This window comes from Archocentrus centrarchus, chromosome 14, assembly GCF_007364275.1.
Source record: "Archocentrus centrarchus isolate MPI-CPG fArcCen1 chromosome 14, fArcCen1, whole genome shotgun sequence".
Taxonomy (NCBI): domain Eukaryota; kingdom Metazoa; phylum Chordata; class Actinopteri; order Cichliformes; family Cichlidae; genus Archocentrus; species Archocentrus centrarchus.
In genome coordinates this window covers 16,337,495-16,356,534 of record NC_044359.1, presented here as the reverse complement: position 1 = coordinate 16,356,534, position 19,040 = coordinate 16,337,495, and the positions used below count along the sequence as shown (strand labels likewise).

Genomic DNA, 19,040 nt, shown 5'->3' with positions numbered 1-19,040 from the left:
AGAGGCCATGTGGATTTCTCTCTCACTGAGTCACTGCTCTTTTGTTTGGCTTTAGCTTCCCCGCTCACTGCTTTAGTGTCTCTTTCTGTATCTCTGTCACTGTTACTTCCCCACGACCTCATTTTCACATTCACACCAACTTTTAACACCCCTGCTTGTCTGCGCTCAAGTCTCTATCTCACAATCCTAAAGTATTGCCTCCACTTCACCAGCATTTCATTCCAGCTCTGTGTGCTGTAGGCCTGTCTCTCAGACTTGCTTTGCCCTTCTCCTGCTCAGCAGAAGGGCAGCTCACACTGTAATTATTCAACCAATAACAACACAAAGGTCACATTCCAGCAGCTAGCCTTGTCCAGCCTCTTATTATATGGCCCTGTGTCCAACTGCTCTCTTATCAGGTCAAAAGGGAATTAAGAATTGATGAACAAGCATGGCTGTATCTTGTGGATCACTTGTGTGTGTAATTTTAAAGTGGCAGCTCAAGCATTTTGCCTTCATTTACCTTTAGAGTAGACCTACTGTACAAAACGTACTGAATTTAACTTGATTTTGGCACGTGTTTTGTGCTGTACTCAAAAAAAAAAAAAAAAAAAAAAAAGACACTATTGCGCTCACCAAAAGAATTTTAACCTCAGCCCCATCTATTAAAAAGTTTAAGCATAACACCAGTTTAAATAATGGTCAAGATTCCAGTGTTTCCAAACACCAAATGTGTTCTGCAAAACAATGGGAATGTGTAAAACTTGGGTGCTGCCATAAAAATGGCATCTATAATCTGACAGCCATTGTAAATGTCCTGTAGCTACGCCAACGTGGTAAAACAAACAGGGGAAAAAAAAAGAAGGAACACGAGGCAAAGATTCAACTAGTGGAATCTATTGTACTGCACGTTGGGTCCCATCACCCTGAAATGCTCCTGCTTTTTATCAAGCTGAATGACTAAATTACTTCTTACATTCTTTAATGCGCTAAACACTTCTGGTTACTTTAGGGAAAGTTTAAGCTGAATTTGGGAACATTAGGGTGCCAGTAAAACAGTGGGACTGGCCTTTTTTTGCTCCCACACCTACCGATGATCTCTGTCAGTCTTTGTGCATTATGCAATTTCATGTATCCTCAAATTTACAATCCCTTTGTGGACAAACCACTTAACGCTTAGTTGCTCAGCTTGATATATGGGTACATGATTCCTACTACAGGCTGTGGGGGCAGAGGAGGGGTTGTTATTGCTAGAGTGGATACTATAAAAGACACATACAGTACCTAGGCAGAAATAACTATATATTTAGTTCCTTTGTGTCTTTTCTGATGGGTCTTATTACTTCAGGAATAATTCTTGTTCAAACTCCATCTGCACGTTAACCTCATGTTTCAAACCAGACAGAGGGAAAGAGAGAGGGAGAGAGACTGCGTTGTCTTCTGCCCTAAAAGGAGAGAGCTGAAGCACCAGTTGGCAGTTGTCACTTGTAACTGAGGCTGAAACCACACAGTGTTCTCCATCTGAGGAGATGGGATTTAGTGGTTGCCAGATTCGCTCTGCACTTTCCAGTACTCTGGCAACCCAAAGCAACCATCTAACAGAAATGTGGGAAGCAACAGACATTTCAGATTTTCCTTGGTTTTAACCTCCAACCACCCCTGGCCTACCCCTGCCTCCCACCCCACTCCTTCATTAAATGTTTAGATGGATGATCTCTTTTCTGCTATGTTGACAGAAACTTGTCACTGCTGACCTTCACTTGAGGTCAGTTCATTCATCCTTACACACCAGGTTGAAAATCATGCCTGAGTCTGAAGAGCTGAAGATCATTTTCCAGCTCATGAAGCACAATATCACAATATCGACCTGTATAGTCCATTTGAAAAGATCACTGTCTGACTTACTGTATGTACAAGCCTCATTGATTCTGACAGTGTGTTATAGGAGCAGCAAATTGATCATTTTAACTGCTGTAAACCCATCATCTGTCACTGTGACTCCACAGTGCCAGGCAGAACAGACCAGTCACAAATAGAAGCAATATGTTTTTCTGGACGAGAGGCCGTAAATGACCTTAGTCATTAATTTAAAAAAAAAAAAAATCTGTCAAGGTTTTCAACTCAATTCTCTTAATGAGCCTCAGAGAAAAACCCATAAGCTGTCTCATGTAATGTTCAAAGCAGTGACGAACAATTAGAAAGCTCAACATTTCTTGATATCCAATTATTCTGAACCTTCCAATGAGGTCACCCTTCATGGCAAATATGCTGAAAGTACAGTGTGTCACATCAACACAACTCACAGGTCCCACACAGCTAGCTGGCTTACAGCAAACTACTGTACAGCTGGTACATCAGCATATCAACGACTGCACAAACAGCCCAGCAGTTCAATTTCATTTTTTTCTTCAAAAATTCACTTTTCTTTTCGACGATGATCTGCAGCCCTAAACGCCATTATTCACACAACTAAAAAAGTCTGGGTCAGCAGGTCGATTTATGGTTTGAGCACACCAGTTTTCTGGTGAGGGTGATCTCATGTTTCCATACCTGCTGATGCTCAGTGTAAGCTGCTGAGTGCAGGTTTTGATCTTGTTCTGAGCCTCCATGTGAGTCATGTGCTCTGTTGCGTCTCCATTGATAGCCAGGATGGTGTCACCTGGACACAGGTCACCTTGGGCCGCCTTGCTGCCTGGTGTCACCTAAAGATTCACACACACCGGATGCACGCACACACACACGCGCGCGCGCACACACACACACACACACACACACACACACACACACACACACACACACACACACACAAACCAATCCAAGCACACCCAAAAAAAATAAAAAAGAGAGAAAAAAAAGGAGCCATTATAAGTGGTTTCAAACTGTTGGTGAGGAAAAAAGAAAGAAAATAAAAAGAGAATTAGCCTGAGAGTGTCAACACAGTCAAGCTCTCCTTTGATTTATGTCACAGTGCCTGGGGCAGCACTCTAAGTTTACACTGTCAAAAGGCTTCAACAATGACAAGTGAAAGGTCTTCTCAGTTTTAAAGGTGGTGAAATTCCTGGAAGGAATGGTAACATTTTATACACCTGGCCTTTTGAATTTCAGTAAATTAAAGATTATCTATATCAGGGTTTCCACCAGAAACATTGCTAAGCCACATATGTGGGTTGGGGGCGTAATTTTATAATCAGCGGACACTGAAACAGTGAACAATTTTCAAGTTACTTTCAAGAGGGCTTGCACAAGAACCTTGAACAGCAATGTATCTGTGTAATGTAAGAGACATTTCCAGGCATCTGTGTAATGAGTTCTTTATTTAATTAATGAATTTCTTTTTGTCTTTTTTTTCTGCAAAGCATGTCCTAACCTCTTTAACACAGATTTTCTTTCAAGGGTTAGAGAGAGCAGGTTCTCCTCTGTGATCTTTTGTTCCTAAAACGTTCCTGGTCGGTGAGCCCCACAGAGAGCGAGGGGGAGGGCAGTAACATATGATATCAATTTTCCGTTATTACACACACAAACATGTGGCTCTGCCTGATCATATGCTTTTGTCTGACATTAATGAGAAGAAACTGCAGCTTATTTCCTCTGCAGTAAAACAAGTCATTGTCCTCTGGCAGGCTACAGAGCAAAAATAAAATCAAATCAAAAATTCTTTCATAGTGAAATAGTGAAACAAAAATCATAATGAAAATTGAACAGTTGTCATCATGCCTCTGCACTTCTTTGTATGTGTAATGTGCTATGAAGCGGTGACTTGCATGGCTATTAGTTTGCCTGTATTTTCCCCAACCATTAAATGTGAGATTCCTGCAGCTGGATGAAATTTCTGTAGTCACACTGTTTTGAGGAATATTGAGCAATAATAGGTTACATTTTTGTATCATCTGGACTTGCTTTTTCCAGTTGCGGATCGCTAGGGCTGTAGTCAACCAAGCAAAATCTTGGGTCGACTGAAATCATTATTACTCTTTCACCAAAAGATTGGTCCCAGGAGGAAGAAGAAAAATGGCCTGTTTCCTCTAGATTAACTAAAAAAGCCACAGTGCATGAGCACACACTCAACTGCCAGCCTTATTACCTAAAATAAATTATGAGCCAAGCTAAAAAGCTGTAATCTGCAGCATATTAAATCTTTTATCAGAATAAGCAGATAAGGGAACAGGGGATTTTGGATGGCTCTCCTGTTATTACACCCCCTATACATCAAGGGTCTGTGACTCATCTTTGTTTCATCATGCAAGTCTGTGAGTGGATCACTCTTTGAGCTCATTCATCTTCATACCAGAGCACTCACTGCCTAACTCCACACTTATAATGCCTACTGCCTTGACAGCAGCACCTTAAGATATATTGCCTCTGGAACCCAAAAACCTTGATCTAACACTTTTTCACGGACACTTTTCAGTAATCTGATTAAAGCTAAATAAAGATCTGAGTGGTTAAAATTCTGGAATAATAAACAGAATCCAAACAGAGCTGCTTGTGAAAGAGAAGCAGGCTCACTAACTGGGAGGAGCATTTTAAGAGCAAAGGCATACAAGTTTACGCTCCATGAAGCACTAATAGCTGAGTTGTGTGGTTCAGATGCGGAATTCCTAATTTACAGCCTCTGACCGCCCAATGTCCCTGACTCAGTTCCGGTAAACTGAGAGGTCACTGTGGGGAGTATGAATAGGTTTGTGTGTGTGTCGGTGAGTCTCTGGGAAAAACAAACCCACCTAAGCTTACACTGTTTATAAACGGCTTCTTGTAGAAACCTGGCATAAACAACTGAGAAATTATAATCTAAGTTATGTAAATGCAAGATAGATCCTTTCAAAGAAGCAAAAGCACAAACAAGTCTTTTCTTGGGGCTGGAAACAAAAAAATAAATAAAAAATCTTGTTTGTCAGTGCCTGTTTTGAGAGACACTAACTGGAGGTTATAGTTTGCCCCTGTCATTTAGCACGACCTCCCCTGTGAGATGCATGTCAGATGTTTGTGTGTGTCTTCAGTTTATGCCTGGGTTATGTCATAGTGGAATGAAGATCACGCAACCCCAAGAAACAAAGAGTAACGTCGCCTCAGGGTCAGGCCATGCAGCATAGTGAATAAATCAAACACATATACTAGTACACACACACACACACACACACACACACACACACACACACACACACACACAAATACACACAGTAGTATGTCAAGCACCACAACAGCATGATTGGACCTTAGCCCAGCTATCATAGGACAAGAGGATGAATTCAAATCTAATTTTCCTTTCTCACAGAGGTGCAAGAAATTTGTCAAAAACAATAGTTTTCTTAGTTGCTGGACTTCAATTTCTAGGAATTATGTCAGACGAGTCAATTAACTATCATAGAGGCTTTACAAAGTTGGGTAATGCTGTTTTAGAGTGGTGGATGTTCAGATGAAATGTAGGATTTTCACCCAGGAGACTGAGGTTTATGTTGTGAGACCCAAAGTCAGTGATGACTTGATATAATTAGTGTTTTTTTTTCTTTATTATTGAGGTCAATGTTGCTCTTCTTTCGCAAGTTGGAAACTTTTAGGCAACAAAACCACTTTGTTACATTTAGAAAAAAGTTCACAATACTTTCCACCTGTTAAAGGCTTTCTGGTCAAAAGCACTCATAAGAACCTTGTTATGTGTGCTGAAGTGATCACCCCCATTTGAGTTACCTACAAGGCTATCAGCCTTAAAGGGGAAAGCTGAAGTGAGGAAAAAAGCTTCTAGGACCTCAGACAATTATATTCAAATACGCTGATACAATGTGAATGACGCTGAAACCAAGATCTGCAATATCTTAACACAATATAACCTTCCTGTACTGTGATACATGTGGATGTAAAGCTGTTTACCATGTCTCGTTCAAACATGCTAGTCTGGTGAAACCTGCAACACAAAAAGACTGCCCAGGAAGTGAGTAAACTAGTAATACATCAGAATAAAATTGTTTTTTGTTCTCGATCCAATCACAATCAAGCAATCATATTTTTCTCTCTCTTTTTTTTTCTTTTTATTATCTGTAAAGAGCAACCCAGATTTGGTCAAAGAAATTGGTACAATGCATGTCAAGTAGTGAGAAACGCGATACTGCAGCAAGGTCACTTAAGGTGTTCGAGCATAAGACAGGCAGTCATGATAGATCTGAGGGAACACTGACAGTGTGTAAAGAAACTTTAGCAACTGGTTATTAGGCAATCTAAACATTCACATCATTCCCGTAAGAGGCTACTCCACAAACAGTGACACAGTTAAATGCTAACAGATACAGCGGTTAGCAAATGACAGCCTCATGTCACACAGAGTCATCATGTGGCACGCTGAGGTTTGGTGAATATGCTGGAGTGTGGTTTCACTGTGGAAATGTATTCAAGAGAAGTTGTGAGGCTGAGAACACAGGAAAGAACGGAGTAAATGTGCGAATGTTTGTGTATGTGTACAGTATTTGCACATTATGCACTGTATGCGCTGCATCGACACTCACACTCAAGTGTGACTTCAGCTTCAGGATGAAGTAGTCTGACTGGTTATCACTGTTTTTGTTTGTGTTTCTTGTCAAGGTATTTTTACCTAGACCAAGACAGGATTCCTAAAAAATTAGGCAGGCATTTTTAATATTGTGGACGATCAATGTCTTTGCTCCGCTAACTAACGCTCCCTCTTTGAGAGCAGGCTATAATTTGCATAAACATTTCTAAATTACTGAAGAATTTTCAGCTTTAGTAGAAAAATATAAAATGTACAAGAATTAACAGCTCGCACTGCAGAGCTCGATTTTTTACCCGTTTATCGAATCTTGGTAGCGTGTAACATTCCAAGCACACCTGCTCTCCATCAGACAGGAAAACAGACAGCACCATCTTAAATCACATGTTGTTGTTCACTAAACCATTTCTTATATAGCTCAAACAGCTGATAAACATTCTTTTTATTAAAAATAAATAAATAAATACATTTTTCTTGTGTTGATACATTTTTTTCCAGCTCAGCACCTGCCCCACTTTGTGCTGAGGATGTGCATGGATTTTTTTTTTGGTTTTTTTTGTACCTAAGCTACACTTCCCTCTTGCCTCTATTCTGAAAGTGAACACATTACTGATCGGTGAGCTAGTTCACAGTACAAAGAAGTTCACCTCATAGCACTGTTATTTTGTTCCACCAAATGTTAAAGGGCTGTGTACTTAGATCTGACTCACAATGAATTATAGCCATTTAAAATACTGCTGAAGCAGCAGTTGTGTTTATCTGAGGAAGTTTCACCCAGAGCTTGCTATCTAAATGTCTCCTCACCTGCAAATCATCAGATCAACACTTACATGAGAAGGGCCTGTCATTTTCAAATGTTGTACTTATGTATTAACTCCACAGAGACACTGTGCTGGGCGGGAGCGCAAGTCACTCGTCTCAGCAACAGAGAGAATAATTCCTGGCAATGCGTCAGGCCTTTGTTTTCTTGTTGGACCTGTGATAGGAACCATGGTTATGACCTTGGAAAGCCAATACATAGCCTGGGGTGTGAGGTTCCAACTGGTGTGTGTTATTCACACTCAAACAAAGAGACTCAACCTGCCAAGACCAAAAAGCAACACTGCAGCTGATGATTAAAGATGTAGAGTCAGACTTAAACGAGAATCTAAGAAAATGGGAGAGCCGCCTGATTTAATTGAAGTTTGTAATGTACTGAAGTGCATTACGAATGGCAGAGGTACTCTGTATCAACAGCAGTCCCCGTTAAGCTGATTTGTAAGCTGATTAGTAGACTGACTGGTTTTTGCACATGTGGTGTTCTTTCCCGGAAGTTTCCTTTCACCATGTGATGCTTTGGCACATTTTACAACAGAAGATTCCTTTTAAAATCTTTGACCCTAGAGAACACTTAAAGTATAATTGCAGCATAAATATCATAATAACAATCATAGAAAGCCACTTTCATACATCAGATAACCAGATGAACAGGAAAAACTCAGAAACCACCCAAGGACTCTCATTGTTCCCTCTGCATTACTGTTTCAAGAGCTCAGCAGCTTCACTGACAGCAGGAAGTTCTTCAAGGGTATCCATCTGTTATATTTCCCTCAGTTTGTTGTGGAAATGCAGCATCTGTAATTCTAGCCTAGAGAAAAAAGGCTGCCAGGCAGCAGCCTAAAGCTGATTATTATAACCAGCAGTGTCCGAGAAATAACCCATGTGGCTTTAGGTCACATGTCCTGTCTCTGCTATGTCACAGATATACAGTAAGAGTTCAAAGGGTACAAAGGTCATGTGATGTATACCTGCAATGCACTCAAATTGTATTTGCTCTTAATTCGTTTTCAGTGATTCCAGGGCCTTACGCAAGCAGCATAAGAACTGTGGGATAACATGAATTGATTGAATCATCCCACAATTTAGCCCACTTTGACTAAAGATATACTCTATAATATTCCAGAAATAGCAGAAAAAAATGATTAGGGGAAACTTGATAGTGTAGCAGAGAGCAAGCAAGCAATGATTCAGAGTATGATTGATTTTCTCTATGTCCCTCATTTTGTAAAGTCAACAAACATCAGCCACAAAGACAGAAAGTGACTAGTTCCAGTTCATATAGGTTTTTCTGAGAGTCTAACCCTAACTCTAACCCTACCCTTGACAATCAGAATCAGACTTTGACATTCATGAACAAAAACCAAATCCCTAGTTTGGATTGTATGAAAACTTGATCTTGCAGAGGCCGTGCAGCAGGTTGAGCATAAAGAAGGAACTCAGGGAGTCTGTGCACTGCTTGGATCATTATTCATCCAACACTCGCTTGTGAATTCTTCTCCAGGAAGGTGACTGTTTTCCAGCTGGCAAATCTGACAAGTGTCCTGCGTCACCTTCTGTCTGGAAGTCACTTTAACACTGAGTTGCAAAAGGTCTTATAGCGCAGCTTCCACATTCAACATGTTGTTTCTAAATGCTTCTGCAGTGATATCAATATTTTTTTTTACTCTCATTCACACCAAGCCATTTGATAACCATACCCACCATGCCCACACACACCATCAGTGCAAAAGTTTCTAGAGTCAAACAGGCATCCCATTAATAGGCTCAAGTCCTAAAAAGCTGGTAGAGGACTAATCAGCTTACCCTGGAAGATTATCACCTTACGCAAACACCCAGCTGCTGCCATGATAACTTGTTTTCTGGTATTTACGACTTTCACAGTGCAGGTGTTGCATGCCATTCACTTTTATACATGCTGAAAGACATCAGACCAAAGGAGGGTTGTGTAAAATAATGTAACACTCAAAACCAGCAAATATTTAGGTCTCATCTTCGGCCTTCTTCTTTTTCTTGGCAACACCATCAACTTTCTGAATATTCTGGCTTGTGCAGTGCTTACATGGTGCTTAAACAGTCTCCAAGGAGGCGTTCTGGATACTGCACAATATGAAGTGTCTTTCTCTGACACACACACAGACAAACATGCTCTTCCTCTATAACTCTTTCTGTGTCACCATTCTGTGCATTCAAATTGCCGTCTTGGGCATGCAGCGTGCAGCAAGAATGCAACAAGTATGTGAACTGCAAGTTTACGAGATACTCCTGTACATCAGCAGCAATGAATCACTTCACGCACAAATTCCTAGAGGATCCCAGGTAGAGAATCAGTTTCACATATTTCAGTTTTTTACATCTCCTTGAATTTGAATGACCAAGTTTTGTTATTAAAACACATTTTATGCTGATGTTTCAAAGCCAGTGATATCAATTGGAAATTGAAGAGCTTTGTAAAGATTGGCAGAAAGCAAAAAAAAAAAAAGGTCTTTAAATGCTCTATAATCATGAGACTTTCTGCCACAACACTTTGTATTTATGCCTCTGATATTACATATTTGACTAAATATGCTTACATCTCAGCAGCTGTTTCCTTGTCTAAATTTCAAGCCAAGATTATGGAGTTATCCAAAAATCCCCCATTACTGTTGCGAGTAACTCTTCCATGTGAGCCCTGGTTTTTATTGCCATCTCTGCTATGTAACTGTCTGTAAAATATAACCTGTAATTAATTTCACTGATGCCATCACCACAGAGTTATGAAACTCTTTCACAATGCATGCCATGCCATTTTTATATTGGCACCCACTCATACATGCACAGATTCATCTGATGAAAAATTGTGTGATTAATTACACTGAAAACCACAACTTGCTTGCTGAACAAATTATTTAAGATGTTAGGCATGCACTGGAAAGCCTGAGATGCCCCTGAACTATTCTAAATAACGCAAGAGGGTTGCAATACGCTGTTGACTCTCTTCCTTTCCAAGTGAATTAGTGTCTTGGCCACTATACTGGTTTGAAAAGACACAAAATGAAACATAAAGATTAAGGCTGGTACTCTGTCCACAGAATGCTGGATGCTTCCCAGAGAAGACATAGTAAGGTGTGTGCATTTGCCGATATCATGATTGATTGATTTTTGTTTGTTTTAAGCTGTAGAATTCAACTACCTTTTAAAGTGATTTGCAGAGCTGAAAGTGTCAAGTTAGCAAGTCAATCTGTCAAGTTTTACAACACCTTCAGAGATCATCTGCTTCTCTCAAAGTTGGTTATCGGCTGCCGTAAATTAAAAATCTGCACTTCCAGTCTGAAGTGCTGGAGCTCTGTAGTTAAAAGGTCGGTTTGGGGCTTGTGATACAGTTGAGCACAACACCTGGAATCCCTCAGCAACACCAATGAGCTCTGATGAAAAACAAATGTCAGCGCCTCCCCTGTGTCCCTTCTGTAAGGCCTGCAGCAGCACCAGGCTGTGTTTATCCTGGCCAGGATGAACCTTTGGCTACTGCCAGATCCACTGCCAGCACACTGACTCTTGACCCATATTGTGAGGGTCAGGGAAGTTCATAAAGCTTTGTCAATACTACCATCAATACTTCTAGTCCCACTGCTCGTTCTACTACAAATACTATCAACAGTAATTAATTAATATAGGATAATAATACAAAATAAACCCTAATGCAAATTCCAAATGACATCTCTTTAAAAACATATGTTAATTTAAAAAAAACAACAACAACCAGGAAAGTTGTGGTCAGTTGATTAAAATGTAAAATGCATGGCTTTATATATAGATATTAAGTATTTAAGTCGCTGCGTTTATATTACTATTAACGGTAAACTCACTGGCATGCGCTATCCTCAATTTTACTATTATAAAATACTCTTTCTACACTATATTAATATAGCCCTGTGTTGTTTCTTTCTGTTTATGTTGAGACTGATGATTGTGAACGTCTATAACTGATGGTCGGCCAATTGCAATGACTCACTAAACCGTACTGGCAATTTCAGCTGCCAGAAATTAGACGGCCCCATCTGTCTGCTTTTAGAGTAAAGTTCCTGTTTATACACACTCGTTAGGGATAGCAGACCTCTGAGACCCGCTAAGATTAATTCATTGACCAACTTCCAACCTGACTCAAGTTATATTTGTTTGTTTGTTTGTTTTTCCCTACATCATTTATAACGGCCAAATACCCTCCGTCTGTTCGCACGGCTCAATGAATGGATACCCACGCAGAAGCAAGAGACAACAAAGTCACTACCTACCCTGGAGATAGTTAACGGGGTGCTGAAATCTCGTCCTCCAACCAGCCGAAAACCCCAGGGAGAGGGTCCCTTTAGTGTCACGGTCTGGGTCATGTTTGGCATAAAGACTGCGAGAGAATAAGAGGCAGATGACAGGGAGGCTGAGAAGGGGAAATGTCCGCGGTTCTTCGATATACGGATAAAAACAGGGAACGTGAACTAGCCACAGCCTAGCTGCTAGGCAACGCTGTCCCGGCGCTTAAAACTTTCCTCCTCTCCTGATTCAAGTTTAAATAACGAAGCCGCCTCTGACGTGGGACGACGGGCTGTCGTGCCCGCCTTCGCCCGGTCTATAGCCGAAAGAGTGGGAGGGGACGACGCTGGGTGGCGTGGCTGCTGCGGGGGGAGACTTTCGGTGCTGATATGTCGAATATGAGGTAGTGTTTTTTTCTTAAAGTGTGCAAATGTAAATGGCCTCAGCATAGTATGTATCTTATCATCAACTGAATAGTGTGCTTCCTGTCCCGCTGACTTGTCGTTCATTCCCTTCTGCTCCCTCTACCCCCAGTGAACTTACAAGGTAAGACTTTAATCTACCACTTTCTGTTTTTAACTACTTATGTAGTAGGCAAAATGTTTTAGCTCATAATCTCTTTTTGATTTATATGAGTTATAGCTGCACATATAATTCCCAGTAGACTAGTTTAAGCCATAATTTGCTGGACAAAGGCACAATTTTAGTAGTTTGGGATTTTAAATCAAATCTGAACGAAGTGCAGACTTTCAGTTTCAATTTTTATACACAGTCTCCAATTTTCAGAGGATCAAAATTAATTGAACAAACTAACACAATTCTAAGTATGAATATTGTTTTTAATACTTGAATGAAATCGTTTGCAGTCTTTGCAGTATGACTGCTTGAAGCCTCCAACCCTCCCTTGTGATGCCAGGCCTTTACAGCAGCCACCTTCAGTGAACTGAACAGCATGCTCTGTTGTGTTGGGATCTGACTTGACCATTGAAGAATATCCCATTTCTTTGCCTTGAGAAACCCTTGGGTTGCTTTTGCAGTATGCTTTGGGTTATTATCCATTTGCACTGTGAAGCACTGTCTGATCAGTTTTGCAGCATTTGGCTGAATCTGAGTATAGCCCTGTGCACTTCATAATTTATCCTGCTACTTCTATCAGCAGTCACACCACAATAAACACTAGTGGCCTGGCTCCACTGGCATCCCTAGCCGACCACGCCATAACATTGCCTCCACCATATTTGACAGACTGTTTCCTTCCCCATACTTTTCTCTTCCCATCATTCCGGTACAAATCAATCTGGGTTTCATTTATCCAAAGAATGAATGAAAAGCGCCTGTGCAGACTCTTTTAGATGTTTTCTGGCAAGGTCTAATCTGGCCTTGTTGTTCTTGGGTGTAACCAGAGGTTTGTACCTTGTTGTAAACCCTCTATTTACATTCATGAAGGCGTCTCATGATTGTAGACCTTGACAATGACATACTAACCTCCTCATGAGTGTTCTTCACTTGGCTAGATGTGGTTAAGTTGTTTTTCTAAACCATGGAAATAATTCTATCATCATGCACTTTGGTAATAAACCAATGCTTGGATAGAGTGATAGTTTGGTCTTTTGATAGTGCTAGTATCAATTTATCCTGAGGAAGTGCCATGTACCAGATTCCATGATAATTCATCCAATAGGTGCTTTTGTGACATAAAAAAAAAGAAACATGAATTTTGAGGAGACTCACAAAATGGCCTTGCCTTTAGGCCATTGGAGGATAATCTGTGCATGCATCTAAAGCTAAGGCAAGTCTGTAATGTGCAGATCAAGGTCTTAAGAAAAAAGTTGTATAATCAGATTATCATAGAGTCACAATAAAGATGTTATGCTGTAATTTGAATGCCTCACTAGCGGAAACGATCAATCCCATCTGTCAGTTGATATTCTAGTATCCTCTCTGCCCCACTTTTTGATTCCTTCATCTCCCCAGCCAATTTCAAAGTGAGTCACTGAGCTAGAGTATGATTTTTCTGCCGTAGAGGGGGATGATCTCATAGACATTCCTGGGAATGTGTCTTTGAGACAACTGGAGACATGTGGAGCTTTGTCTGAAAATATGAGTCACCTTGAATCAGACACTAGCCTATCCCAGTTACTGTGTAAGAAAGTGGCACTGATGTCAGCACAACTGGATCACGCCATCAGTTATTTTGTGATTGTTCCTGAAATCTTGTATAAACTTTTCACAATGAGCTGCTGTGATGTAACAGAGTTGTGAAAATAAGAATGGATGCAGATTGTAATGATGCAAGGTGTGTGACTGCTTTAACAGGAGAAAGTTTGACAGTCAGGGGGCTCGCTGCCAGAACATGAAAGAAATATACATTCATTGGAATTATTTGAGAAAGAGGAGATATCAGGTACAATAGGCTTTACAATTCCATGTTATTTCTAGTCATATATGTGCTTCAGTTGTTCTTCTATTTAAAGTTGAACTTCCATACTTCTTGTTTCATCATACTCCCATCGCAACACTGAAACTTTATGTCTATGGATAATGGCTGTTATGTTTTGCAGAACATTTGGATACATTTTATCCTATTAAAGATTTAGGAGAAATGATTTCTTCCAGTACCTGGCCAGAATTTAAAAAAAAAATGTTCATCACTGAGTCCAGTCAACAATTTGTCCCACCTAGGATTTCCTGCATTAATGCCCGACATTCCCAAGGCACAGATGTAAGGTCACAGTGACCTATTTTTGTACCTAGTTCAAGTAACAAATGCATTTTTGATTTAAGGCCATAAACACATTTTGTGACCTTAACTTTTACTTTTACTTTTAGTTATAGTTAACTCAAATAAATAAAGATTTGAAACTAATGAAAACTGACTGAAATTATTTTGTGAACTTAGAAAACAAACTAAAATAAACGGAATACATAAAAGAAATATTCTTAGTTTAAATATTTGTTAATTTGGTAAAATTAACAAACTTGTCTGATGAGGCTTTGATGGACGTGTTTGCTGAGACTTTGGATGTCTACAAGACTGTGAGTCAGTGGCTTTCAATAAATTCTGTTTTTATTATAATACTTATACTGATTTTCCTAAATCTTGCCTCTGGCATATGCCCTAAATACAATAATACTTAAAAAGACTAAAACTAACACTGAAACAAATTAAGGGCAAAACTAAAAGTAAACATTTTCAAACAATAAAAACAAAACTGAAAAAAGCAACCCCACTCTGGAAGCAAACTGAAACTAAACTGAATTAAAAACAAAAAGTCAAAATTTGACCCATGAACCACCCAATTTGAATTAGTTCATCACTGAGTCCAAATTGGATACTTGTGGCAAATCGGAATCAAGGCATTACTCAGATATTGTGTTCACAAGAAGAAGGCTGATGGGGAAAAAAAACAAAACATGTACTGGTGATAGCCATGCATGCTTATCACTAGTATATATCCATGCAGTTGTAAACAAAGTAATCATGTTTCCAAATGTTTCATCAAACAGTATTCACAGACTGTTCTTTACTTACTGTCCAGGGCACATTAAAGGATGACTAACCAAAAACCAAAAGAGGCGAAGACGGTTGCAGTCAAACCATCAGGCTGACATCTTCTTCAAAGCCTGTCTGCAATAAATCTGAGTCAAACTACAGAGAGCTCCCAGCTCTCTGTTCTTTGTTCCCTGGACAGTCATCTTTTTGACATACCCACTGCAGAGTCAAAGAAGCCCTTTAAAATCCCTACAGATCTATTTACTCTCTTGTTTTCTTTTACATAGCTAAGAAGAACCTGAGGGGAAGCAGGTAAGACAAGCGGTGATGCAGTCATGAGCTGTTTGCCTCCATCTGGTTGTCTCTCTATGCGGTCTGGGAGGAATATGTCATCTATGATGTCACACAATCGCACAAATCCTTCAATAGTAATAGTTAGAGCATAATAATTATGATTATCATCAGAAAATATCTGCAGATGTCTTGTAAATGTGTTCTCATGAAGTGATAAATATGTCTGTTGAAAGAGTTTTTTTAAACAGGACATGTCCAGACCTTAACATTTTTTCATTGGTATAAATATCCAAAGAAAAGAACTCTATGAATTGTATTTAAGCTTTAAAACAACAAAAACCATAGATTGGACAAACATTAACACTCACTGACTTTAACTAGTAGCTATTAGAGTTGCAGTAATCTGAGATCTGACTATAAGTAATGTGAGAAAAATGATCAGCCAAATTTGCTGGTCTCTTCAAGTCTAGGGACTATTTTATTCCTCTTTGGCTCAGTCCCACTTTTTTCACGAAAGCAATATCCACAGCACAGCTGATTTTGGCATGAAAAGCTTGAGAAACCAAATGAACATAACCTGCCCAACACCACACAGTAAAAAGACACAGTTAATATGTAGCTGGTGGACATAGTGGAGCAATTAGTAGCTCAAGAGCCAGATGTTTCCCCCAGGAGCTGATGGACACCAAACAGGGTGAACATGAAAACAAATGTTGGATTTTGTTAGAGACATGACTCAAAGTGAAAATCAAAGCTAATAATAGGCCCTCCCCCCAGATGAGCAAGGGCAGATCCTAATAAGTCGATGCTGACTTTTAATTCAAATTTAGCTCTCCCAAGGAGAGAGTCCTTGATTTAAACGATTGCTTAACAAAATCTTTCATTTTCTGAGTGGCCAAAGTCTCATGTCATGACCTAGATTTTCTATACTCTGAAGCAAGTGCCTAGAGGCGGTACAAGAGTCTAGTTCCCTGTTAGACCACTTGAATTACATGCACTGAAAGGATGGATTGTTTTGCCCAATGTTGCCAAACAGGTCATCTACCCACAACCTTTCGCACCAGGGGAGGTGATCAAGAGCTGGAATAATAAAAACAATCACCATCTCTCTCTCCTTTCTATGGGAAGAAGTGTCTCTTTTCTTTCTTTTTTTCTTTCTTTCTTTCTTTTTTCTTTCTTTGTCTTTGTATTGTTAACAGAATCCTTAATTGTGTTCATTTTCTACCCTCTGCTCTTTCTCCCCATATTCTTTAGTAGTTACAACCCTCATTCCCTAGTTTTTTTTAGGAATTACTTAGCAGTAATTAAAAGCTTACATGAATCATTTTAATACCAGAATCTCATAAGGCAAGCTTCAGAATTAAAACCACAATTTTGAAATTTGCTTCAGACAAATCTTGCAGCAGATGTACCTCTTGATTGGTAACAGCTTTGCCGCATTGAGAGGAAAAAAGTTTGATCCTTTTTTTCAGATCACACCACATTTGGTAGCTGTATGTCCCTGTGATGAAAACGGTTAGAGCTTTGTAATAGCAAATGCTGGAAACAATGGTGACATGTACAGTGCTGTTCCCTTGGTGCCTCATGGGAAAGCAAAAACTACAAGGAAATCATGAAGCTTAATTCATGTGGTAACAATATTGCTGAGTCAGAAATGAAAAACAGATGAAGCTGTAACAAAAGACCACTCCAGCCCCATGGCTGCATCAAAAGAATGTTGCAAACCTATACACCTAACAGCAGCAAGTTGATATATGTTTATATTAGGGGTGGGACTTTAACGCGTTAATTTTGATTAATTAATTACGGGGAAATTAACGCGTTAAAAATTTTAACGCATTTTAATCGCACTTTGCACCGTGGAACGTTTCTCAGTGCGCGAGTTCCCGGCATACAGATTATATCGACGCACAATATCCAAATTAGGGGCCGCATCCTGCGAAGGACCCGGCCCACGTCTTTCGCAGCCCACGAACACCACAAAGGCCGGAAGTGAGCGGCTAGCCTTCATATCAGCGTCACCTGCCGTCACCTCTGCGTAGCTCATGTTGCCTAGCAACCGTGAGTGCGAAGCACAGCTGTGTAAAAGCAGCTGTTAAACGGAGAACGAACTTTTTCTCCTTTTTGTGGTTTAATTTTAAGTCTTTAATTCAAAATAAGCTGTTAAAACAAGCATGACACATTTCAACATCAAGGAATACAGCTGAGAGAATGATTAATTTCCAACTATAACAAGTGAGACATTAATGTTGAATAAAACTGTCCAGTTATGATGCTTAACTTTAATTTCAGGAGTTTGCTTATCACAGGAGCACTTCCACCCTTTGTTGGTCTGTGTAGTAGACTGGTGGGAAAATAAACAAAATTTTGAAGTTTAAGCTTATGTATATTGATTTATTCATCAACTAAACTTAAATTAATATTTCTCATGTCAAATATTGAAATGCGATTAAAATGCGATTAATTTCGATTAATTAATTACAAAGCTTGTAATTAATTCGATTAATTTTTTTAATCGAGTCCCACCCCTAGTTTATATATATGAAGTGTGTAGTTCTAGGGAACAGTAGGTCTGGGTTTGAATTCTGGCCAGGGCATGCATCCAGTAAGGGTTTGCCTGCTAGGCCCCCTGTACAACCCAAGCCTACTTCGGAACATGAGCGAGAGATATATAACTGTAACCTTGCCGGCTCAGACATTGCTTGGATTAACAAGGTCAGCATCAGATGTTGAAGAACCAGAACATACTGATGAGCAGTGGGCTACTGGAAGGCTACAGCACAAGTGGACAAGGGATGAGAATAGGGAACTGTTGGAATGCTACATGAAGAGGATGTCAGACTTATGGATTTTTCAACACCCAACATCTAGATTAACATTTAACAAGTAGCTCAGTATTCCAACATCCACAAGAAGCAACTGCTATTGCAACTAGAGACTAATGAGGTACAACACAAATGCTCCAGCAAGGGGGAGCCAAGACATCAGATCAGAGGGGAGATGTCATCATCCCCACATTCCGAGACTGGGTACCAAACCCCAAGAACAGCGGGTTCATTGAATGCCAGGGTAGCTGACCTTAAGGAGAAGATCATAGCTAAGCTGGAAACCTGGACCCTCCATGGCCAATTGCCAAGAATGTGTGAAGTACCCTCTGGAAGTCTACTAGAAGGTGTGAATGCAGCATTAGGAACAGTCCCTACTGCAACCATCACTGAAACCAACCAGCTGATCTACACCACAGCAACAGTGTTCCTTGAGATGCTTGGCTATAAGATGAACAGCAACAAGCAGCAGTACCCTCCATGGAGAAGAAGACTAGAGGCCAAGATCAAAGCAGCACGAAGGGAAGTTAGCCAACTATCAGAGCTGCAGAAAGGGGTGATGAAGAAAGGCATGCCTCAGCACAAAATGTAAACTCCTGTCAGGCATCATAGCAGCTAAGATGAACAGGCAGATGGCCCAAAAAGGAATCAGTAGAAACACCAGAGGACCAAAACACCAGCTACTGGTTGATAGACTAGTCACTCAAGACTGTAAGCTGTAACCAGCCTGACCAACCTGTGCACCACCTGGATTGACTACAAGAAAGCCTAATACTCAATGCCACACACTTAGATTGTGGAATGGATAAAACTGCACAAGATCAACAGGACCCTTAAATCCTTCATCAGGAAA

The 19,040-nt window shown here is 40.0% G+C and overlaps 2 protein-coding genes across 3 annotated transcripts in view; one reads left to right on the top strand and one right to left on the bottom strand.

Annotated features, from left to right (window-relative positions):
• pdlim4 (PDZ and LIM domain 4) overlaps window positions 1-11,810 on the bottom strand; it is a 45,067-nt gene extending 33,257 nt beyond the window's left edge. The window contains exons 1-2 of the mRNA XM_030746542.1: window positions 11,563-11,810; window positions 2,530-2,681 (exon numbers count right to left, since the gene is read on the bottom strand). Of these exons, the coding sequence (XP_030602402.1) occupies window positions 2,530-2,681; window positions 11,563-11,664 (254 nt within the window). The 5' untranslated portion in view covers window positions 11,665-11,810. The remainder of the gene's footprint in view (window positions 1-2,529; window positions 2,682-11,562) is intronic.
• Window positions 11,811-11,837: 27 nt separating this feature from the next.
• The window catches only part of LOC115792119 (prolyl 4-hydroxylase subunit alpha-2), a 46,234-nt gene continuing 39,031 nt past the window's right edge, over window positions 11,838-19,040 (top strand). Inside the window, exons 1-2 of one of the 2 annotated variants that reach the window (XM_030746529.1) lie at window positions 11,838-11,978; window positions 12,110-12,121. The gene's annotated coding sequence lies outside the window, so the exon portion shown is untranslated. The remainder of the gene's footprint in view (window positions 11,979-12,109; window positions 12,122-19,040) is intronic. The other variant, XM_030746530.1, reaches the window with a different exon arrangement.